This window comes from Dromiciops gliroides, chromosome 5, assembly GCF_019393635.1.
Source record: "Dromiciops gliroides isolate mDroGli1 chromosome 5, mDroGli1.pri, whole genome shotgun sequence".
NCBI lineage: Eukaryota > Metazoa > Chordata > Mammalia > Microbiotheria > Microbiotheriidae > Dromiciops > Dromiciops gliroides.
Window position 1 is genome coordinate 55,896,888 of NC_057865.1, and position 25,062 is coordinate 55,921,949.

The 25,062-nt window shown below is 40.6% G+C and overlaps 1 protein-coding gene across 3 annotated transcripts in view; it reads left to right on the top strand.

Annotated features, from left to right (window-relative positions):
* Positions 1–9,833: 9,833 nt before the first annotated feature.
* CACNB2 (calcium voltage-gated channel auxiliary subunit beta 2) overlaps positions 9,834–25,062 on the top strand; it is a 408,315-nt gene continuing 393,086 nt past the window's right edge. For all 3 annotated transcript variants that reach the window (XM_043965122.1, XM_043965124.1, XM_043965128.1), the window contains exons 1-2: positions 9,834–10,208; positions 24,633–24,725. In XM_043965122.1, coding sequence (XP_043821057.1) covers positions 10,080–10,208; positions 24,633–24,725 — 222 coding nt within the window. In that variant the 5' untranslated portion in view covers positions 9,834–10,079. The remainder of the gene's footprint in view (positions 10,209–24,632; positions 24,726–25,062) is intronic.

Sequence of the window (25,062 nt, forward strand, 5' to 3'; positions counted from 1 at the left end):
TAGTTCTTGCCCTCAAAGGGATTACATTCTACAGACAAGTTTGGTAGGACACACCAGAGCTTTTGTATCATGGCTCATAGACCCAGATTCAACTCAATGCCATTATGAGTCATTGAATAGGCCCTGAATAGAATATTTTCTTATGACTATTATTTTCCAAAATTTAAAGACATCTTTGTGGCTGAATTATTGAAAGATCATGAGAGTGAAAACTGAGAACACAAAAGTCTAGTATTTTTTCTGTGCTTAGTTTATTTGTGATCTTAAGAGCAGCAGTTGTGGTTTCCTTTCATTGTAGAATTAAAGAAACATTTATTTTACTTCCTGGAAATAATGTGAGGATTATTATCCACTCAACATCTTGAAAGTTGGACCCCATGAAGTGATTAATATACAATTAAAGACATTTATTATGAAATTTTCATGCAAAACTTTATCTGCCAAGTGGAAAAAAGACATCATGGGATAGTTTGATTGATTTAATATTGAGCTTTCAAGGGTACATAAGTGGGGAGTAAACATTATTTAGGGAGCTGGATGGCACAGTAGCTAGAGTGCCAGGCCTGGAGTCAAGAAGACTCATTTTTCTGAGTTTAAATTTCGCCTCAGACATTTACTAGCTGTGCGACCCTCAACAAGTCATTTAACCCTGTTTGCCTCAGTTTCCTCATCTATAAAATGAGGTGGAGAAGGAAATGGCAAATCACTCCATTATCTTTGCCAAGAACACCTCCAAATGGGGTCGCAAAGAGTTGGGTATGACTGAAAACAAGTGAATGACAATAAAACAGCACCGAGTTAAAAATTGTTGAGGCCCTATTCCACAAAGTCCAAAGAATTGGAAAAACACCCATTTTTAAATCCATGAATATTTAAGTTCTTTGAATTCCTATAATTTAGCCTCCATGGCTGAGTACTACAGTACCTGAGCTTGAGTATCCTATTGTTAGGGCCTCTAGATATTTTAAAATGAGTGGAAACTGAGGAGAAAAATCTTTAGTCAGAGATAGAGATGCCAGTGAAGCTATACCGAGGTTATTCAACAAACCAATCAAGGCTGGAGAAACCAATAGGAGAAAAAATAACATATTTAGCCTTTCATACCTGTTGTCTATAGCTGAAGAGATTTCACAGTTGCCTTCTCTGGATTCCAGCCCATATTCATCCAGGTAGGTGAGTATTTAATACCTGCCAAAATTGTTTTGGGTTTTGCTTTTTAGGATAAGCAAAAAAAAATATGGCCCCTAAAATACTGATGAATTGATCAAAAAAAAAACAAATGACAAGTTCATCAACAAGTAAGCATCAGGGCAGCTAGGTGGCGCAGTGGATAAAGCATCGGCCCTGGAGTCAGGAGGACCTGAGTTCAAATTCGGCCTCTGACACTTAACACTTAATAGCCGTGTGAACCTGGGCAAGTCACTTAACCCCAATTGCCTCACTAAAAAAAAAAACCCAAACAAACAAAACAAGTCAGCATCAAGGAAAGAATAAAACCTGGATTCAAGTTCCGTCTCTTACATAATCTATGTGACCTTGTGTAATTTACTTAATTCTCAGTGTTCTGGGCACCTCTCTAAGATGATAAATTGCAAAGGTGCAAAGAAGGAGTTCTCTATGCCAATTAAATCACAGGTCCTGTCCTTAACCCAGTAAAAAAAGAAAACAATGGAAATGGTTATACTAAAATAATACATTTAAATATCTGACCCTTTTCCAAAGTGCTTCTTGTCTCCTGGGATTCCAAACAACAAAACTGTAATCCCCCTTTAGTTGTTCGTCTTAGTCCCCTTTACTACAAATTTGTTCGGAGTAAGAATTTCTTGCAAAGGTTTGTGTTTTGCTTCTTCTCTAGATAACCATTCCAGAGTAAATGTTATGAGTTTTGAGAGTTTATTGCCTTTCCTCTGCCATCTTGGCTCCACCTCGGAACTCCCTAGTCACAACCTCTGGAAACCTCAGTTTCTTCACCTAAAATAATGAAATACTCACAATATGCTCTACCAGGTCCTTTCTAGCTAAAAATCTGTGATTCTAGGAAAAGGAAATCTGGAAGAAAAGGGAAAAAAAACCCAGGATAATCACTGGGCATTATCCATATGTTGTTGTTGTATTTTTCCATTTTTGAAGACAAATCAAGATATCACCTATGATATCATTGGTTCTCTTTAAAAACCTATGTGTAGGGGCAGCTAGGTGGCACAGTGGATAAAGCACCAGCCTTGCATTCAGGAGGACCTGAGTTCAAATCTGGCCTCAGACACTTGACACGTACTAGCTGTGTGGCCCTGGGCAAGGCACTTAACCCCCATTGCCCTGCAAAAACAAAACAAAACAAAACAAAACAAAACAAAAAAACAAAAAAACTTATGTGTAGTCTGGGGCAGAGCCAAGATGGTGGAGGAAAGACATTAAATGCAGGAGCTCCTGACACAATTACTCCCCAAACAACAATAAAGCAATCCCTGGAGCAGCAAAAGACTAGCTGAGATTATTTTCCATCCAAAGACAGCTTTGAGGGGGCTGTTCTGGGCTACTAGAAGAGTCCATGATCATGCTGACACAGTCCCCAGGCAGGCTGCACCAAAGAAACTTACTCCAGAGCCTCTGAATCAGCTGTAGCACCAGCATCTTTTAGAGCTAAGCTTATGGTTGGGTGAGAGGGCTGAATAGATGCCCAGGGTGGGGAAGGGATACAGGGGTGTTCTCGGGACCTAAGGAGGAATTTGGGTATCCCACCCTAGCGGAGAACCAAAAAGAAATCTTGAGCAATGGGAGGTCCAGGTCAGGGAGGGGCACAGGCTCGTCAGAGCTAACAATCACAGCACAAAAAATTTTGCTGGCTGATTAATTAGCAAGTTGGCTTAAGGTTATCTTTGGACCAGAGAACAGGCCAGGTGAGAGAAAAACCTGCCCTCCCTCAAACAAAACACCTGGGACCCTCTGATCCTTGACACAATGTAGCTTGCAAGTAGGGCCCTACTGTAAGAGGGAGTTAAAAGTCAAGTAAAAGATGGCAAGATCAGTGAGCAAAGAAAGTTGAGAACTATAGAAAGTTTCTTTAGTGACAAGGAAAATCAAGGTATACCCTCAGAAGAGGGTAACTACCTCAGGGCCCCTACATCCAAAGCTTCCAAGAAAAATATGAATTTGTCTCAGGCCATGGAAGCACTCGAAAGGGACTTTGAAGAGAAAGTAGGAGAGATAGAAGGAAAATTTAGAGAGGTGGAGGAAAGATTGGAAAGAGACATGAGAGCAATGCAGGAGAGTAATGAGAAAAAAGTCAAAAGCTTTAAAAGCCAAATGGAAAAGGAGATACAAAAGCTCTCAGAAGAAAATAATTGCCTAAGAATTAGTATTGAACAAATGGAAGCTAGTGACTTTATGAGAAACCAAGACACAGTAAAGGAAATCCAAATGAATAAAAAATAGAGGTCAATATGAAATATCTCCTTGGAAAAACATCTGATCTGGAAAATAGATTCAGGAGAGATAATTTGAAAATCATTCGACTACCTGAAAACCATGACCAAATAAGAGTTTAGACAGCATCTTCCAAGGGTGGTGCTTTGTCCACTATGCCACCTAGCTAACCCATGATGACATCTTTTAAATAAAGTTAAGGAGTAAGAGGAATACACTTGAAGAAAGGGAAAGCAAGATGTATACTGGGGGAAAGTAGCTCACATAAAAGAAGAAAAAGCTTATGGAGGGGAGGGGAAGAGGGGGAAGGAGTAGGGGAGTGAGTGAACCTTACTATCATCAGAATTGGCTCAAAGAGGGAATAATATACATACTCAAGTGGGTATAGTAATATATTTTGCCCTGAGGAAAAGTGGGAAGGGAAGGAGATGGGCAGGGGGGAGAGAAGAGGGCACAGAAGGAAGGGCAGATTGGGGAAGGGAGCAGTAAAAAGCAATACACTTTCAAGGAAGGTGAAGATGTTCTGCATAACTGCATATGTATGACATATTGAATTGTTTGATTTCATAGGGAGGGTTGAGGAGGGAAGGAGGAAGAAAATTTAGAACACTATTATCTTAAAGACCTAAATCTTATCAGACTTGGCTCAAGGAAGGAATAACATATATACCCAATTGGGAGGAGGAATCTATCTAACTCTACAGGAAAGTAGGAGGGGAAAAGGATAAGGAGGGAAGGGTGAAAGAAATAAGGGCAGAGCAGGGGAAGGGAAAGTCAGAAGTAAAATATTTTTGAGGAGGAATAGGGTAAAAGAAGATAGAAAATAGAGTAAATATCATCGGAAGTGAATAGGAGGGAAACAGTTACAATAATTGATTATAATGGCAAAACATACGGTACCTACTTTGCTGGGCTATTGTGAAGAAAATTCTCTGTCAAGTTTAAGGTACTATATAAAAGTTACAATGAACAGGATGCTATCAGAAAAACCTGGAAAAACCTACATGAACTGAAGCAAAGTGAAATGTACTGTATACAAAATAACAGCAATAGTGTAAGATGATTGGCTGGGAAGGACATGGTTATTTTCAGCAATGTAATGATCCAATATAGTTCTGAAGGACTTATGAAAATTGCAATCCATCTAGAGAGAAAGAACTGATGGTACCTGAAAACAGATTGAAGCATAATATTTTTGGACAGTTCCTTAATCTGAAGATTTGTTTTTATCTGTTTTCTCTCACAATCTAGCTAATGTGGAGATGTATTCCATGACTACTCATGTATTACTTATATTGAATTGCTTGAGTTCTTGGGGGTGGAGGTGGAAAGGGAAGGGAAAAGAGAAGTTGGAACACAAAGTTTTAAAATTTTGATGTCAAAATTTGTTTTTACATGTAATTTGTAAAATAAAATTCTAAACAGAAAAAATAAAATAAAATAATAAAATAAGCTACTCCCAATCCCCCTCCCCCAAAAAAATCCTATGTGTAAAATAAAAAGGTTGGACTCAGGAGCCACAAAGGTCTCTCCTAGCTCTAATTCAATGCTCCAATATCCTAGGGTTAGGGATTAGATTTTTGATTTTGTTGGTTTGTAAGGAACACTTCATGAATAAATTTCTACCCATGCACATCCACATCTCATCTCTTGCAACTTATTGTTCTTGGAGGGCTGCTTGGAGATACTGAGATATTGAGTGTCAAGGTTATGCTACCAGCATCTGTCCGTGGAAACATTTGAACCTAGGTCTTCAAGGCTTTGGGGCCTTCTCTCTAGCCAATATCAATATGTTTGATGGGCTAGCTTTTCTCTAGACAGGAAGAGAAGATCAAAGGAAGGGTATGAAAAAAGAAGTTACTAAGGACTTAGTAGTGGGACAGGAAGAAAAGAGAATCTTCAATTAGTGACCAAGGGGCATTAAAGGATAAGCTAAAAAAGAAAGAATTATTTCATCAGGGTTCCTGGATATCTGCACACAACTATACTTTGTCCCAGTATGGATTTTGCCAAAGTGCATTCAGTATAACAAATTACCCCTCCCTTATTCCTCAAAAAGACACTGGGGGAGAGGCTGGGGTTCTACTATACCAATACACTGTGGATTAAAGCACATATTGTGCTCCTAGTAAAATCAAAATCAGAATCAAAAGTGACTTCTTTATAGAGTGATAACAGATTTATAAATGGGGTCTATATGTGCCTTTAAATGTCTATTTCTGATCTACTTTATATGGCAAGTTAACAAAAGGCAGTTTTCAGAAAATAGAGATCTGTCTACCAAGCTAAGCAAGTACAGCATAGGTAGGCTTTTAGAAAAATGATTTAACAATGACTGAGATTGTGAACTACAAGCTAGTTTTAAGGAACATGTAACCAGTTGTTGCATGTTCCAGTTCTGTTGCTTCTTGACCTCAGGAGACAAGTAACTAATCTAAATAAATGAAAAGCAGACATTTTTTCTGATCTATTCCAAGCTTGGTTAGGCAAGCTCCCTCATTTCATCAACTCTAAACTTAGTTTAGAGAAGAAGAAACAAGTGGATGTAGCCATTTGATCATTCATTTCAGGAGAGGAATCTTTAAAGGGGTTCTGTTTTTTTTTTTCCTGTCAACATTCCCTACCAGTTCCTCTTCTTATTTCAGAGCATTAGTAATGCCCAGAATATGCTTGTCCAATATAACTACTAATGAGCACATTGCCTCTGACATGCAGCTTGAACAAGTTAGTCATCTGCATCTGAATGCCTCGGCTGACTGTACATCCATTATTGATGGAGTGTCTTGCATTTGCGTAACTTTTAACATTTAAAGAATTAAGTTTACTTATCAAATTTCTTCTTTCATCTATGGCTCTCAGATACTGGATAAAGAGAGAGATATTGGGATGGAAAGGATTGATGCTCACAAGTGTATGTTATGTTTATGCATCCCACTGATATTGCTTCCTCCTATTGGAGTAACATTTTATGATTGTTTATTCTAGGTCCCTTACAAACTAAAGAAAGCTTGAGTCAAGACTAGATATTCTAAGAACAGAGCACATTTATGATGTCAATGATTTCTAAATCCTAGTAAAAATAGATGTATTAGAAAGAACTCCAACCTGAGTTTGAGTCCTTACTCCATTCACCAAGATGTGTGACCATGGGCAAATCTTGTAGTAGAAAGGGGAACTTGATTTGAATTCAAAGTATACCTATTCAAATCTCAACTTTGCCCATAATCCATGGGATCTTTTCATTTCGTGTCTACAGTTGCCATCTACAGTGGTCTTTGAACCCAAGAATATAAAATCTGAAACTGCTTTAATTTCTTCTTCTATTTGTCAGGAAGTGATGGGGACCAGTTGCCAAGATCTAAGTTTTTTTGATGTTGAACGTCAATCCAGCTTTTACATTCTCTTCTTTCACCCTGATCAAAAGGCTTTTGGATTCTTCACTTTCTGCCACCAAAGTGATATTGTCTACATATCTGAGAATAATGACATTTCTCCCAGCAACCTTAATTCCAGTTTTTGATTCATCTAGTCTGGCATTTCACATGATGAACTCTGCATATAAATCAAATAAAGTGATAATATATAGTCTTGTCATACTCCTTTTCCAATCTTAAACCAACCAGTCGTTGCATGTTCCAGTTTTGTTCCTTCTTGACCTCAGGAGACAGGTAAGATAATCTAGTACTCCTATCTCTTTGAAGATTTGCTGCATTTTGTTGTGACCCATACTATCAAAGGTTTTAGTGCAGTCCACGAAATGGAAGCAGATATGTTTTTTTGCTTGTTTGGGGATTTTTTGTTTTTTGTTTTTTACTGGAACTCCATTGCTTTCTCCACAATAAAGCAAACGTTGGCAATTTGGTCTCTAGTTCATCTACTTCTTCAATAAACAGTCTGTTCTGGTCATTCTTAGTTCATATATTGTTGAAATCTAGCTTGCAAAATCTTAAGCATAACCTTGCTGGCATGTGATATTACCTACTATGAATCAGGCACTATGAAAACGCAATGAAATGTTCCTTGCCCTACAGAAATTTACATCCTACAGGAGATAGAGAGGATATGACAAGGTTATAAGTAAAAACAGAGTATGTATAGATTTTTTAAAAGTAATTTAATCAGGAAAGACCTCGTCTAGGAAATGTCATGAGCTGAGCCATGGAGGAAGCTTGGGATTTCAAGAAGCCAAGGTGAGAAAGGAGTACATTTCAAGCATGGGGGACAGCCTGTGTGAGCAAAGGCATAGAGGCAAGAAATGGAAATATCATGTAAGAGAAATAACAAGTAAGCCAGTTTGGCTGATGCAAAGAATGCATGACAGAGAGTAATGTGAAATCAGTCTGGAAAGATAGATTGGAAAGAGATTGCTGTGGGCTTAATATGCCAAACAAGAGCTTGTGTTTCATCCAGGAGGCAAATGGGAGCCCCTGACATTTCTTGAGCAAAGCAATGACGTGGTCAGAACTGAACTTTAATAATATTAATTGGCAGCTATGTCAAAGAGAGATTTGGGGGCTTGAGGACAAACAAATAAAGCTATTGCAGTAGTCCATGCTGGTGAGGTTTATTATTCTACATTCCAAATGACTGTCTAGATTATTATTTAATATGGCCACGCTAGCAAGTTACATTGCCTAATGGTTAGACCCCTAAACTCTGAGTCAGGAAGACTTGGACTCAAGTCCTAACTGCCATATGTTAACTAGTAAACTCTAACCTCTCAGTGACTTAGGCAATTCCAAAATGTACCTTCCTTTCAGAGAGGAACTCAAAAGCCCAGATCTTTCTTCCCTTTCTCCCCCGCCCCCCCCCATGATAATATAGCTCAGAAATCTTGTGATCCAGAGCCTTCCATTGTAATGGGATTCGTTTTCATGGGATCTGACCTGTAGTGCACACAATGCTCTAAGTGATATGCTAGGAATTTCTGAAAGGAATTTTCTAAATGAAGCAACCTTGACTCTTGCCATAGCTTCTTTTCCATGGCCAAAAGCTCGGCTTTCATCTTCCTTCAAGTGAGCCTTTGTAGTTCAGCCCGGATGTTGAAAAATGTATAAAAGCTTCCCAACACAACCGTGAAACATCTTGACCTTTGCTAGAGGTACATGATTGTGGTTGTTTGGGAAAATGGTGGTGGACAGAAGGGTGAAGGTCTTTAGAATAACAAAGCTGGAGTTTAAAGGGGGGGGTGTCTTAAAGTAACAATAAAAGAACTTGGGTGTAATTTGGGAAGTATTGAGAAAGATTCTGGCACGGAAGTCCAACTGAATGGGGGCAGGTCCTAAGTGTTGGTGTTCATTTATCTGGCCTGATAACTCACCAACAGCTCCCTTCCCAAAACAATCCAAGGCACTAGAACTAATAAAAACAAATCCTCGTGCTGGCTTGACACTTGTCACCCCGGTAACCCAAAGGGCATTACGTTTATTCATAGTATCATTCGTCTTAAGCTGCAACGGATTTTAGAGGTCATTGAATCCAGTTTCCTCATTTTACATTTGAGGAAACCGAGGCCCAAAGAGGCTAAATGACTCGCCCAACGTCACACACCTAGTGTGAGGTGGGATTCGACTCCAGGTCTGCCTGACTCCTGTTCCTGTTCTCCAGCTTCAATTTATATTTTCAACTCACTCCCGGGTCTAACTTTCTTTGACAACCCTTTCCTGGTCCAAGGCCCACAGGGGTCGAAGGTAGTGAGCGGTGGGCCTTTCAGCTACTCTAGAAGACCACCCCCCTATTTGCATCCTCGTAGGCAGTGGCAACTTTGTAACAGCGTGGGCAGCAGGGGAGAGGAGAGTAAGGGGCCGGGGTTGGAGGGTTGGAAGGGTTGGAGTCCACAGGGCGGTCGCCTACTCCGGAGGAACTTTTCCGAGCATGATTCCCCTCTTTCGGCTGCGCCTCCCCCTCCTGGCGGCTCGCTCCCGCTCTCGCTCGCTCTCTCTCTCTCTCTCCCCCTTCCCTCCCTCCCTCTTGGCTTGGTCCTGCCAGGCGGCGGCTGCTGCTGCTGTTGCTGCTGCTGCTGCTGCCTGGCTCAGCAGCGGCTCTGAGCGAGCGCCCTCACTTTCGGTCTCCGGCGCCGGCCAGGGAAGCGAGGCAAAGAAGCCAGCGAGGCTGCGGCTAAAAAGGAGAAGGGGCCTCTCTCTCGCGTGCCCCTCTCCCGGGCCCCTCGCGGCTCCGAGCCACCTCTGCCTCCAGTCCCTCGGATCTTTCGCTTTTCAAAATGGCACGGCCGAGTCCCGCGCCCTGAGAGTGGCCAAGCAGGGAGCGCTCGCCGGGCAGAGCGCTGGGGGCGCTGCGGGGCAGCGCGGCGCAGCCAGCGCGGGAGCGCAGGAGCTGAGCGCGCAGCGGAGCCCGAGCCGGACCGGAGCCTGAGCCAGACCGCGGAGCCCCGAGTCGGACCGCGGAGCCCCGAGCCCGACAGCCGAGCCCCGGGAGTAGCCGCACCGCGGCTCCACTGAGCCAAGCGCGCAGTGGGGACCCTAGCCGGACCTCGGGATACCGAGAGGAGCGCGCCGCGGAGCCCGGAGCCAGACCGCGGGGCCCGGAGCCCCTCAGCGGACCCCCAAACCGGACCGCGGAGCCCCGAGCCGGACCGCGGCTCTTAGGAGGAGGACCTCGGCTGGCCGCCTGCCTTTCTTCTCACTGACTTTTCTCCAATGGTCCAAAGTGACATGTCCAAGTCGCCTCCCATCCCGGCGGTGGCGGCAGCTGCGGTGGCGCAGGAGATCCAGATGGACCTGCTGGATAATCCCTTGCCCGCGGCGCCGCTGGGAGCTGCCGCACAGGTAGGGAGCTAGGGGCTGGTCCCTAGCTTCTCCTTTTCTTTGTGAGCGTTTCTATTTCGGACCTCCCGTTTCCATCGTTTCTTCTCCCTTCTCTCTCTTTCTCTACAGTTCCACCACTCCTTCTTCCCCTTCTGCCTTTTCTATCTCCTTCCCCTCTTCCCAGCTCCTAGCATCCACGACCCTAGCCTTTGCCATGGTCTTGGCTTCCATTTTTCTTTTGCATTAAAAAAAAAAAATCAGTTGGTAGGGAATGGTGGAGACCTCACTGCCATCCAGGGCTTCTCCCTCGGACTGCTCTTTTCAGCTCCTCCTCTCCCCCTCCCAGGAAAAACACATGGAAGCAAGCTTATGAGCAAGGAGAGTGGAACAGAGGTGCACCTGAGCAGGGGAGTGGGGAGGTGTGGATGGGGTCTGAGTGGGGTCTCCCAATACAGCCTTCTAGGGAGTCTCAGAATCCCCAGAGACCTTAGTCTTAAGGTCCTTGGCACCGAGAGCCCCCAGCGGGCCCTTCCTCTTCCGTGGCTGTCAGTAGGTTGCCTGTGACATCTCAAAGGTTTCCACTCACTCCAAGGCATTAGCCAAGGCTTTTCCTCTCGGACTCTCCGGGTGGTTCCCGTCCCCAGGGGAGGAACTTCAGCTTGGGCTGGGGAGGGCAGTGAGGACTGGGGCAAAGTTTGCTACCTCCCCTCTGCCCCCTTCGTTTTAATGGGACCTTGGAACCCCTTTCCTCTCTGTGTACTATGAGTGGCTGCTGGAAAAAGGCTGGATTTCTGCTCTTTGTGAAACGACAGAAAGAAGGAAAGAAGGAATGAGAGAGAGAGAGAGAGATTGCTTTTGGGGATGGGGCTGTTTTTACCATTAGATTTTAGCAGGGACAGCAATGGAGACAGACTTTCATGTGTCAGCAGTAAGAGGTCCTCCAGGGTTTTTTCCTAGGAGGAAGAACTCTCTTGTGTGGTGGCCTGGGGCTGATGTAAGTAGGGCTGGAGGGCAAGATTTACGGAGTGCTTTTTGCCTTAAAACGTAAACTAGTTTCTTGGCTTTAAGACAGTATACACAAATGATAAGTTGTGGTGAGTTCTTCAGGGAGTGACATATCTCTTAAAGTTCTTGCTGTGGGCTAGAATGCTGTTCAAACAATCAGGAATGTTTTCAATAAAGTAGGTTGTAGAGACTGGTGGCTCCAGAAGAAATAGTCATGTTTTGTTAAAATATTGTTATCAGTGGGAGAAAAGTGACAACTCTGTAAAGCATAATTAGCTGCGTGGGTGGCAGTGTGGTGTACTGGGTGGATAGCAAGCCAATATTGGAGTTAAGATGGACCTGGATTGAAGTCCTGGGTCTGATACATAATAACTACGTGACGCTGGACAAATCACTTAACGCTTCAGTAACCCACACATCTCTGTAAGACTCTAAGTTGAGAGGCAGCAGTGGGGTGGGCAAAGCGTCAGAATGGGAGTCTGAGGACTTGGCTTCAAATGCCAGCATTGCCACTTGCTATTTGTGTGATCTTGGGCAAATCACTTCACCTGGGACTGTTATTGTTTAAAAACAAAAAAACACAAAAACACAAAAAACCAAGAGATTGGATTACATAATCTACCTCCATTCCCCCCCCCCCAAAATCTGGGTTCTGAGGATTCTAAATTGTGAAAGAGCTCAGATTTGCATCAGCTCCACAACTATACTAGGAAGGTTCAGCTATTGACAAAATCATATTCTTCCCCCAGTCCTCATTGCCTTTTTCAAAAATCCAGAAACAAGCAATATGTATTTAACTGGAGTTCCATTTTTTTCCCTGTTGTTCTGTTTTGGTTGAGTTGTTTCAGTTGCTCGACTCTTCATGACCCCATTTGGGGTTTTCTTGGCAAAGCTACTGGAGTGGTTTGTCATTTCCTTCTCCCGCTCATTTGACAGATGAGGAAACCGGGCCAGCGTTAAATGACTTGCCCAGGGTCACACAGCTTGTGTCTGAGGCCAGGCTCTATCCATTGTCATCTAGCAGCCCCTCTTGTTTTGTCTAGGGGTAAAATTATGCAGAGATTCAGATTTGTATTGGCTTTAGCACATAGTTTTTCTAAGCAAAGTGAACAGATAATTTGAAAACTTACTTAGCACCTGCCAGAGTCTGAAATTCTGATTTTAAGTCCTCCGGTTTTTTGGTCCCTATGTTCATCTAGAATTCAGGTGTTCTTGACCCATGGTCCACGCAAGAGTGTTTTAATAATAGTATTGTATTTCAATATAATTGTCTTCCTTTGTAATGTGATGTATTTTATTTATTTAAAAATATTATGAGAATGGGTTTATAGGTTTCACCAGACTGCTAAAGGGGTCTACATCTCCCCTCCCAAAGTTAAGAACCCCTGTTCTAGCTGTTTGTATCAAATTATGTAATGGTATTAAAATATATGTCCACTGCTTATAAGCAGATTTAGTTTCTCAGTCATGAAAAATAGATAAAAACACATTGTTCCTACTGGTTTAATCCAGGGTTTTACTTGTCTTCCATTTTTGTTATAATGTTCATGTCTGAGTGCCTAAAAACAAAAACAGGCTAGGGGTTACAGGCTATACAGGAGAGATGTACAGAGTACTCTGAAACACCAACCTCCGTCTCCCTTCCTTCCCTACCTGCCAAAAATGTCAACCATTTTATCTCAACTCAGTTTTATATCAACTTCTTTGAGGAAAACATTGCTTTGTTTATACTGCATATGGTAAATGATAGAATCGGAGGGTTGCTTGGGATCGGGTGAGTGCTTCTCATTTATTCTTCTGCCTTGAGCCAGGACATTTAAGCCATCCCAGAAAGATAAGTGTCTACCATGGAAATAACATGCCATTATTGAGAAATGAATTTTTGATTCGCTAATGTCTCTTAAGAGCAACAGTGCATTGGCATCTTGATCTTAGTTGCCTTTCTTGATTCACCTGTGATCTGTACGGAATTCAACAGACACTTAAGTGCTTTTATTTCCAATGTGCTATACAAGGATACAGAGATGAATAAGGCATGAACCCTGACCTTCAGGAGTAGATCAATAAGCATAGATGTAGATAAGATAATGATAGGGATCATATCTGTATACAGAACTCAAAGGATCATAGATCTAGGGCTATTGAGATGTCATTGAGTTCAATCCCCCATTTTTACAAATGAAGAAACTGAGGCCTAGAGAAAATGATTTGCCCAGAGTCAAACAGCTCATGAACCTTGGAGGCAGGATTTAAATTCAAGTATTCCTGACTCCAAATAAACTTCACTTTGTCACCTAGTTTCCTTTAAGTTTTTAGTGATGAAACTCTCTCTACCAATCTAGGTCTGCTGCACCTTTTCTGCAATTTATAGTCTTATTGCCTAGATGGTGGGAGAGAACATTGCAAGATAATAATCCAGGGTAGCTTTAAAGACACTGGCTAGTATGTGTCAGAGGTGAAATGGGAACCCAGGTCTTCCTGACTTGATGGCCAACTCAATGCACTATGCCCTTCTGCCTGTGATATGTGATATATGCAAATACATATGTGTGTGTATATGCATAAATGTATGTTTGCAATGCACATGTGCAAACATAAATGCATATGTATATACATGAGTATATGTATGTTTGCATGTGCATGTATACATATGATGACTCAATAACCACATCCATGTAATGCTCTTATCCGAGTAGAACTGGGAGAGCCCAATGTCACCCAGTAGAGGAGAATAGTGAGAAGGGTAAGATGCTACAGTTTTAAATACAGAGAATGAGAGTGGAGAAGATGCCTTTGGGTTTGCCAGACCAAAAGTCATTGTAGATCTGAGAGAAAGTTTCAGAGGAGTGAAGAGGATGGACCTAAATCTCTAAGGAAGAGGGGATGTGGAACAGCAGATGATGATGGAAGTAAGCCCAATCTCTCCACCCTCTATTCTTTCCTGGGGCATCACCTCTTCACTGTCAACACCCTCCTTCCTTCCTGATCTTGACCCCTTGGTGAAGCAGTTCAACTCAACACTCTCTTCTTTTCTCAAATACCTTGTTCCTTTATCCTTTCATTTGTCTTGCCCTAACAAGCTTCAGCTTTGGATTACTGCAGTGATGCAATGTCTGCTCCTGCTTATGTGCTGCTGAATGAAGCTGGAGAAAATCATGAAAATGTGCTGCTGCTGCTGCTGCTAACTTACATTTATAAAGTACTTTAAGGTTTTCAGGGTTAGAGTGGGGTAGGGGGAAGTTATGGGGTACAAGAGAGGGGATTAGGGAAGGCTTCATGGGGGAGGGAACAACTAAGCTGGGCCTTGGAGAAGGAAGGATCTTGGCAAATATCCATATGCAATATTTTAAATTATACAAATAGAACATATTTGTAAATATTATACATAATATGAAAATGTAAGATATAATATTACAAATTATACAAATAATATTACCTTTTATCCTGACGATAACCCTGGGAGAGAGATGCTATTATTACTTCCATTTTACAGATGAGGAAAGTGAGGGGAAAGGGAGGTTAAGTGATTTGCCCAGTAACATTCTACCCTTTAATCAGCAAATATCTAAAGCTGGATTTGAACCCACTATAAAATTATGTTACATAACCTCACTACAGTAAGGCAATCTTTTTTATACCTCCATAATTGATTCATTATCCTACTCAATACCGTGGCTTTTCTAGACTTTTTCATCTCTCTTTAAACTTCTCATGGCTTCCCTCCCCCCACCCTCTTCAGTTAGAACATTGATTCACATTTCACCAAAATAATTGAGGCCATTTGCCAAGAGCTCTCTCTTCTCCCCTCCTCCTCATCTCACATCACTAAGATGGTTTCTGCCACTATCTCCTCCTTCACCTCTGTCTCACATGAAGAGATAGGACTTCTCCCAGTCAAGGCAACCCCTTCTGTACATTACATCACTTCTCCAGTGGATTGACCCCTTTATCATCCTTTCTCTCTCATTTTTCTTCCAATGCTCTCTGTACATTGGTTGCTTCCCTAGTAGGCTAGGTAGGCTTCCACCAGTCGAGGACGACCATGGATAAGCACCTTGAAGAGCCACAGGCCATGGTGTGGCTGTGCAGCCTGATACGGGAGCCTCAGCTCCTGCCGTAACAAGGACATTGGAAAACTGCGCTCTCTGTTTTCTTCCTCAAGAGCTTGGAAGCCCATCTCATCTATGCACAAGCTGCTCCTGAGTACTGAACTCGATCGGGCGCAGTCCTTGGCCATCTCCTCCCAGCTGCTGGTGTCTATTCCCAGAGCCCTCAAGTCTCGCTTGCATACATCTCTGTAGCAAAGCTGGGGGTGTCCAGCAGGTCTTTGGCATGAGGCTAACTCGCCATAGAGTAGGTCTTTAGGAATGTGCCTGTCTTGCATGCGGTGCACATGACCGAGCCAGCGCAGCCGTCTTTGTTTCAGTAGCATATAGGTGCTCGGAAGTTGTGCACGTTGGAGCACTTCTGTTTTGGTGATCCTATCTGACCAAGATATGCCAAGGATGCACCGAAGGCAGTGTGTGTGGAAGCTGTTAAGCTTCTTCTCTTGTCTAGTGTATGTTTCCCTACTGCCTACAAACATGCCAGTGTTTCCTCCATGCTCAAAAAATCTCACTTGATCCACCTTTCCATACTAGTCATACATATAGTTATTTCTATATGTCTCTTCCCTTTTGTTACTAAACACTTGGGGAAGGGTATCCCCTTTCTGCTTCTGACCAAATAATTCAACTGAAATTGCTCTCTCCAAAGTTACTGATCATCTTTTAATCACCAAATCTAACAGCTTTGTCATAATCCTCATCCATCTTGACCTCTCAGAAGTTTTTGACACTTGATCACCCTTCCCTCTATTGATTATCTCCAATTTATCCTATATATGTCTTGTTTGCACATAGTTGTTTGCATGTTGGGGCCCTCATTAGATTGTGGAGTCTTTGACATCTGAGACTTTTTTGTTTGTTTTGTCTTTCTTTGTATCTCCAGCATTTAGTGCAATCCCTGGTACATAGTAGGTACTTGAAAAATGCTTGTTGACTTGCCATGACTTGAGCAAGTATAGATGACACTGAAAGTCTGTCAGTAAGAAGAGAAATATACACATGTGTTGAGGGGATAGCAAGGCCAAGCAATATTTGTGTATTTGTTCATTTGTTGTAAGACAGAAGAAGAATGAGGTTGTTTGTTAGGCAAAGGAGAAGGAACCAGTGGGCTGATTGAGTAGGGGTGAGAGAGAACAGGAGCAGGAACAGGTTGGAGAATGATTGATACCAGAGACTAGAATGAATAAGTTCAAGGGTATGGAGAAAGAGGCTATTTCTTCTGATGGAAATAAAGAAGATAGGATGGACAAATGCATACCATAAAGAGGGTTGTTTTTTTTAATGAGGGGAGAAGTGGAGCTTGATAGTTCTTAACAGATGTCTGAATTCTTCTAAGTGTATAAGTCAGAATCATCTGCTGAAAGGGATTGGAGAAAGTAAAGTTGAAGGCTTGAGAAGAGGGAGAAAATCTTTACAAGACTGGGACACCTTCATTTGCTTTGAGCAACAAATTCTGATCTGTTCCCTTCAGCTGAGCTTGTCAGGTACTTTTCAACTATATTTTAGGGATCCAGTCTCAAAGGAAGAACATCTTGAATAGCATTAGCAAAGATATTCATTTGAAAGAATCAGCAGTAGTTTGCTGGTTGCTTTCAGTTGGAGCTGTCATTACATTCACATTGCATGTGGCTTCTCTAAAACCTTTATTCACTATAGCATCATTTACTTCTTAGATGACTTTGGGGGAATTCAAACCAAAGCAAACTGAAATAAACCAGTAGAAAGCCACAAATGTCTGGGTTTGATTTAAAAACTGAAAAATGATCTATGTAAGAGAGAGTGATTGGGGATTAGTTGACCATGTAGTTGTGAGTTTCATTTTATTTATAAAGTAAAATATTTAGGCTCAAATTTACATATTCCTGAATTCAGTTATGAAGAATTATGCTTTAGCCAACTCTGGTATAGAGAAAAGGGATTACAATGAGGAGGCTTACAAGATGGATATGTGAGCGGGGGCAAGAAATTAGCTTCCTCACACCAACTCTAGGACAAACCTAAAATTCTTACCAGGTTGAAAAATGATCTAGAAATTCAAGTGAGCAACTCTGATAAGTGACTTCTATCCTAGAATTGTATAAAGAACCAGCTACAATCCACTAGGCAATGGGAAAGGGGGCCACCATTAGTACCAGAATGGCAGTGATAAGCTTGAAGCCTTCCCATATGACCAGAGAAACATGTAACCTGAAGGGCTCTGTCTAGAAGCAACAAGAGATGAGGGTTATCTAAGAAAGTCCTGTGAAGTTTGAAAACCCACAGTAAAGAACTCATGATTCTACAGGTGTGGCAGTGACCACTCTGTGTGTGGAAACACTCAGACCAGATTGTCTCGGGACTACTAGGTCCTAAGATGCTTTCACGGATCCTGAGGATCCACTATGCTAAACCTCAAAGATCTGTGGAGAGGGCAAAGTCAGAGATGTTGAGATCAATGTAGGAATCCAGGTAACCTAGTTGGAGACCATGCAGGGTTGATCACCCCATCCAAAAACCCAGAGGGAAGCAGAGACTGGCCCCAAGACACAATTCCAGCTCAGGAATTAAATCTGGAGAGAAGAATAAAATTCAACTTGAGAGTAACATTGTAATACTTCAAGCAAAGAGACAAAGGAAAAATGGATTTTTCACTAGAACCACATGGGAGAGGGGCAAGAAAGGAGCAAGCATTTATTAAGTGCCTAATACCTGCCATGAGTTGTGTTAAGCATTTACAAATACTTTCTAATTGATCCTCATAACAACCCTGGGAGGTAGGTGCTAGCATTATCCCCATTTTACAGCTGAGGAAACTGAGGAATATAGAAATTAATTGGCTTACCCTGTGTCACACAGCTAGTAAGTTTCTGAGGCCAGCTTTGAACTCAGTTCTTCCAGATTCTACGTCCAGCATTCTATCCACTAAGTCACATAGCTACTGCTTAGAAGAAATGAAGCAAGAGATTTAAAAAAATTAAACAAAAGCTCTGGAGGAAAGAATAAATAGTTTAGAATATAAAATGGCAAGCCTTAATCAAGTAATAGACTTCTTAAAAATTGAATTAGACCAAACAGAAACAAATGACCTTATAAGACAACAAGAAATGGTAGAACAAACTTAACAATTAAAATATAGAGGAAGATAAAAACTGTTATGAAAAAGAATTTACCTGGAAAAATAGGTCAAAGAGAGCTCAATTAAGAATTATTGGACTGTATTTTCTTTAAAGCTTGTACAGTATATCTTAAGAAATCATAAATGAAAACTGACCAGATCTATTAAAACCTGAGGACAAAAGGAAAATAGAAAGAACCCACTGATGATCTTCTGAGAGAATCTTCAAAGAGAAAAGACCCAGTAATATAATAGTAAAAATTTAGAACATCCATGAAATAAAAAAGATCTTCAAATATCCAAAAAAGAGTTCAAATACTAAGGAAAACCATAGTTAGGTTCATATAAGACCTGGAAGCCTCAACTGTAAATGTGAGAAAATCTTGGAATATGGTATTCAAGGATATGGGCTTACAACTTATACACTAAAGTTTGGTGTGTGTGTGTGTGTGTGTGTGTGTGTGTGTGTGTGTAATTTATTTATTTTTTTGCTGGGCATTGGGGGTTAAGTGACTTGCCCACGGTCACACAGCTAGCAAGTGTCAAGTGTCTGAGGTTGGCTTTGAACTCAGGTCCTCCTGAATCCAGGGCTGCTGCTTTATCCACTGCACCACCTAGCTGCCCCAGCATATAATTCTAAATATTCATTAGGTTTTTCTTCAGTTTCAACATTTCCTTAAATGAAAATTGTCTTACTGCACTGCTAATTAGATTGTAAATTCTGTGAGGGCAGAGACTACTGTCTTTTGTCTCTTCTTGTAGCATAGGGCCTGGCACAGAAGAGGTGTTTCACAAATGTTTATTAATTGAAATCATATATAAATATGTTTTTTTTTTAACTTTTGAGGTTTTGTGGAGGTATTTTATCCCTTGTGAATAGATGCAGAAAACAAATTTTCTATGACTGAGAGGTACTCAATTTTAAAACAGAACTCCTTAAAAGAGAAAGCAGTTGGGTTCAGTCATGTCCAGCAAAGTATAATTAAGCCTATCTGTTTACTTTGGTCTTTTATTATAAATGTGACACCTAGAAGATTGCCATAACTCATTTTTGAAATGCTACATACACAGGGAAATAAATAGTATGGTCAATATATTCAACCAAATTATCAAAATAATTTTAGAAACTGTTAAGATTTTGAAGAAAAGTATATCATTCAACGTACTAGAGCTTACCCATTGAATTTTGTTGTTATTGTTGTTTATTCCTATGTCATTGGTGTGTGAAAATTCTGGTGAGGAAAATCCCTCTACTCAGGAATAGTTCTGCACCTATCTTTCATATTTGCTCAGGGTAATGGTGGTGCAGACTGTAGGATTAAATGACTTTCCTATGTTCACACAGAATTATGTGTTATTATCAGAATTTGAACCCAGATCTTTCTGATCTGGAGGCAGATCCTCTAACCCCCAGATCATACTGTCCCTCACTGATTGAAATAGAACTGGTATATTCTCTGCCCTAGTTAATATACTCAGCAATATCTCATTCAGTAGTCATATTTTCTCAGTGTATAAGCCATGTCCTAGGAGTAAGTTAATGATTTTTGTAGCAGCAGTAAGATCCAGATATTCTCCTCTCAGTTGAGCCATTAACTAAGGAAAGGAAGGAAAGGGACGAGGAAATGAATAAATGTTTATATTTACTAAACACGCTGCAAATGTCACATTTGATCCTCGTAACAACTTTGAGGTAAACACTGGTATAATCTTCATAGTTGGGGAACTGAGGCAAACAGAAGTTAAGTGACTTTCCCAAGTCACTTAAGTTAGTAAGTGTTTGAGGCTGTATTTGAATTCAGGTCTTTCTAAATCCATGCCCAGCCCTCTATCCACTGTACCACTTAGCTTTCTATTAGTTTGACCTTAAGAAAACTTATTTTTCCTCTCTGTACCTCAGGCTTTGTTTTTTTAATCTGTAAGGGGATTGGGGCAACTAGGTGGTACAGTGGATAAAGCATTAGGGTTAGGGTTAGGGCCACCTAGCTGCCCCAAGTTCTATACTTTTAAAGGAGTTTTTCTCTTCAGTGAATTTTTGTGCATTTTTTTTCTGTTTGGCCAATTCTGCTTTTGAAGGTATTCTTCTATTCACTGGATTTTTGTGTCTCTTTTACCATCTGACCCATTTTTAAGGTGTTACTTTCTTCAGTATTTTTGTGCCTCCTTTCCTAAACTGTTGACTTGATTTTATGATTTTTCTTTCAACGTCATTCCTTTTCCCAATTTTTCCTCTCCCTCTTTTATTTGATTTTTAAAATCCTTTTTGAGCTCTTCCAGAAATTATTTTTGGACCTGAGACCAATTCATATTTTTCTTTGAGGTTTTGAATGGGGCAATTTTGATTTTATTGCCTTCTTCTGAATTTGTGTTTTGATCTTCCTTGTTACCATAGTAACTTTCCGTGGTCAGAATCTCTCTTTTTTTTTGTTTGCTCATTTTTCATAGCCTATTTCTTGACTTTTAACTTTATATTAAAGTTGAGCTCTCCTCCCAGGGTGGAGGGTTCACTATCCCAAGCTTCAGTTTTTTGTGTAGCTGTTTTTAAAGCTAATTCTGGGAGATTCTAAGCTTTCAGTTATTCCAAGGTGGTATAATCAAAGGAGAGGTCTATTTACTAGTATCCTGGACTGTACTCTAATCTGTTAGCAATCACAAGCACTCTTTTCAGCACTGGAACTGTGACCAGGGTCCCACCCACAAGCTCTGGTGTGCTAATCCTCTTCCTTGCCTTGGGACTACCACCCAGAACCTGTGACCCAGATCTGAGTATGGGCAAAGCAATGGATTCCTGGCCACAGTGCCAGCAAAGGTATCCCTGTAATATCCTTCTGACCAGTTTTCTGACCCCCTTACTGTTTGTGGGCTGAGAGCTTCGGAAACAGCCACTGCTGCTACAGATTCAGTGGCACCCAAGTCCTGCTGCTGGCTACCTGTTGTAGGCTAGTACTGGTGCAGCCTATGCTGGACTGTGCTCCACTCTCACCACCATGGGACAGACTTTTCCCACCAACTTTCTAAGTTTTCTTGGGCTGGAAAATTGTTTTGCCCCCTCCTTTTGTGGGTTCTGCTGCCTCAGTATTTATTTTGAAGCATTATTTGAAGTTGTTTTTAGAGGAATTTGGGAGAGCTCAGGCAAATTCCTCCCTTTTCTCCATTCTCTCAATCCTACCTCTCAGGGTTAGAATTTTAATATAATTTCTCTACACTTTAGCTACTGAGGTACTGGAATGATACCTGAAAATTAAGTTCCTTGAATTCTTCCTTATTTATTTATTGGTGTTCACAAAGATGAGTGATGTATTTGGCATATATTTAATCTAAAAAAAGGGGGAACTGGTTATATTGGGAGCTTGAGAAATATTTATAAGTATAAGCAGGACAAAGACTTTTGGTGTAGCAGTCGGAATTCAGGGCAAAGATTTTCAATGTTAAAAGGAAACAGGGGTCTTTAATGTATTGATTGGATAGCTGGGGAAAGGCCATCACCTCACCTCTTTCCCTTTCACTCTAGTTAAGGGACTCTTGGTGCATTCACAAAGCTTCAAGTACCATGGCTCTGGTACTTTCTGGCAGGGTCATGATAGAATTGGAAGGAATTAATTTTTTTCCCAACTCAGGAAGTTGTAAAGGCTGAGCAAAGGGAGGAAAGAAGAAAGGAAGGGAGGAAGGGGAGGAAAAAAAGGGGAGAGAGGGAAAGGGGAAGAAAGGTAAACTTTTTTGAGCAATGTTTTGAGTATAAGCCAGTCTTTTTAACAGAAGAGCTGGAAAATACTTGATTAGCCACCAAACATATTGGTCAAATCAGTATAATAAAAGAGAGAAAGTAATTCCCCCTAATTCTTTCTCTGTAAGATTTTTCTAGAGAGTATTTCCTTGCCACATATAAGTGACCAAAAATAATCCTATTGCTTGATTTATAATATTTGACTATTCTGTCTCAAGTACTTTTCCATTTGTTCTGTGCTTCCTGCTTTACCTGTTAATAGAAAATAAACAGGATTTCTCAGTTTCCTCCTCTGCAAAATAAGAGGACTATATTAGATGATACACCAGCTCTAAATCTATGGCCTCTGTCTGGAAGGAGGTTGAGCCATATGTATATAACCACAATTATCTCCAATAGTCTACATTGAACCTGAAGTAGTAAGGGATTCCATAATTGTGTAGGACTTATGTTATATAAAGTAATATGTATTTTTTTCTATTTGGAATCATTTAATATTTTTATGTTATTGCAAATGCCACTTTAGGTTTCTTAAACTTTACAAAAACTTTGTAATCAATCCTTTAATAACTTGAAAAGAAAGCTGTTGGAAGAAAATAATTTTTCACTTGTTTACTGAATGACATTTGCATTAAAAAAATCGTATACTGGGTAAACCCCTGTGTATTATGTAATGAAGACCCAAGGTCGATTGCTTTTCCTTTTGGAAGAAGGAATCAATTCAGTGGTGGTAAGACAAATGTATATTATACACTCCTCTTGACTATTTGAAAGAATGAACTTATTTAGGAAATACCTTTTCTTTGAAGACTGTTCCACAATTGCAGTGATTACAAATTCACCCAGATCCCTCAGAGTACTGCCCATGCTTTATAATAAATTCCAACTTGTGTAAATACTATGTATATTATAGTTTATTTGATACTTGAGTTCTAATGAGAGTCATATGCTTATAGGAAATATTTTAGGTTAGCATTTTCAAAACCTGAATATAGTGATTTAAAATGGTTTTGATAATGTTTGATGATTTAAGTTACGAGTCAAGTATTTCCAGTCATACTGTGGTATTTATCCCGAAATATTTTTTTTCTCTCTTCCAAACCTAGAATCAATATATTTGTGTGATTTTCCCTAACAAGTTAGTCTATATATAGAGTAAGGGGCGAGGGGGTGGTGAGGGGAGAGTGGGACTTCACCTATCGAAGTGTCAGCCATATGTCTGGGACAATTCTGATGAACAAAAGCATTTTTTTCCTTTACCCTGAAAAGTCAATTAAATATATATTTATAAATTTCCTGTGATAATACAGGGATATTAACCTTGCATTGTGACTGTTATCTTTGTCATTTTATTTTTATACGCAGAACTGATACCTTAATCATTCAAGTCAAGCCAACAATCATTATCAAGTATTTATTATGTGACAGACACAGTGCTAAGCTCTGGAGATAGAAATATGAGTAAAAGGAAAGACAGTCCCCTGCCCCAAAGGAAATGACATTCTAATGGGGGAAGACAATAGAGAAAAAGTAACTGAAAAGGAGGAGGAAATGGGATGGGGCCAATATATCCAGGCAGGGCATGGTAGTAAAGTTCAGAGTGACATAAGTGGATTTAGGAAAGGAATGGTGGATGGCCTAGACCCTTTCTAAAAATGGAGGTTCTGGGAAGAACTTAGGAGTGGAGTGATCTTCCAGGATGAGAAGGGCACAGATGCAGAGGGATGTTCTGGTGTGAGAAGGTAGTAAGAGAAAAGAAAGTAAAATCTATTGGGGTAAAAGAATTGACAGAAAAAGAAATTAAAGACTGTATTTCGAGACATAGCGAATGGAGATAGCTTAGAGAATGAGATACTAAAATAGGATTGTAGGATCATGTAGATTTGAGGCTGAAAGTTGCCTAGGTACCTTAGAGGCTGTCAAATCCAGTCTTCTCATTTTACAAACAAGGAAACTGAGGCCCAGAGAGGTTAAAGGATTTATCTAAGTTTACACAACTCATGGTTACACATCTGTTATGTAATTGAAACATTCTTCCTTCACTGATAAATGAGGAATTCTACAAAATGAGGAAGGGCAGGGATGGCGGAGACAGCAGAGGAGATTTGTCACATGAAGAAACTCCAAGTAGGTTATGTCATAGTGAAGATGGACAACGCATGGATCATTTGATTATATAAACAGGGTGCCAAAGGACCACAGGTGGCTTACTAGTTGTTCAGAGCTGAAAATAGCAAACTTTGGATTGGTGTTCATTGGATCTCTGTTCTTACCATGCAGAGTGAACAAGAATGGATACAAATGAATGAGTAGATGCTTTAATGGGAAACTTTCCCTCCCTCAGCATAACACACTATTCTGAAAGAAAAGTTTGATGGGGAAGTGGGTTCTGCCAATAAGAATTTACCAACTTTACCCATATGTAACAGATTTGTCCTTACTAAAATGTTTAACATAGCAGAGGTATCACCATAACAATTGCATTAATGCTTCTCCCTCTTGTCTTGTTTGTACAGGCATATGGGAAAGGAGCCAGAAGAAAAAATAGATTTAAAGGATCCGATGGAAGCACCTCATCTGATACTACCTCAAATAGTTTTGTCCGTCAGGTAAGGTGCCACCTCTGTGTTTTTTAAAAGGTATTTTTAAAATATCGATTGGTTGGTTTTTGTCCTTTGTTCTCAAAGGACCAAAATGACATCGCTGTGTTGGGGTCAAGGTTTAGTGCATCTGACTGTGGCTGAAAATATGTTGGCTAGGTTTTTTTAAGGAGACATTTTTCTTTTCTTGCCAGGATAGAGAGAAGAATTTTACATTGATGTGGTTTTAAGGAAATACTGATATAAGCCTTTATATTTCCCTATGTAGAAATTCCTCAGAATTACTAAGACCTTCTAGAAACATGTTGAAGAATGATTTCTAAGCAGTCTATTTCTTATGAGATAG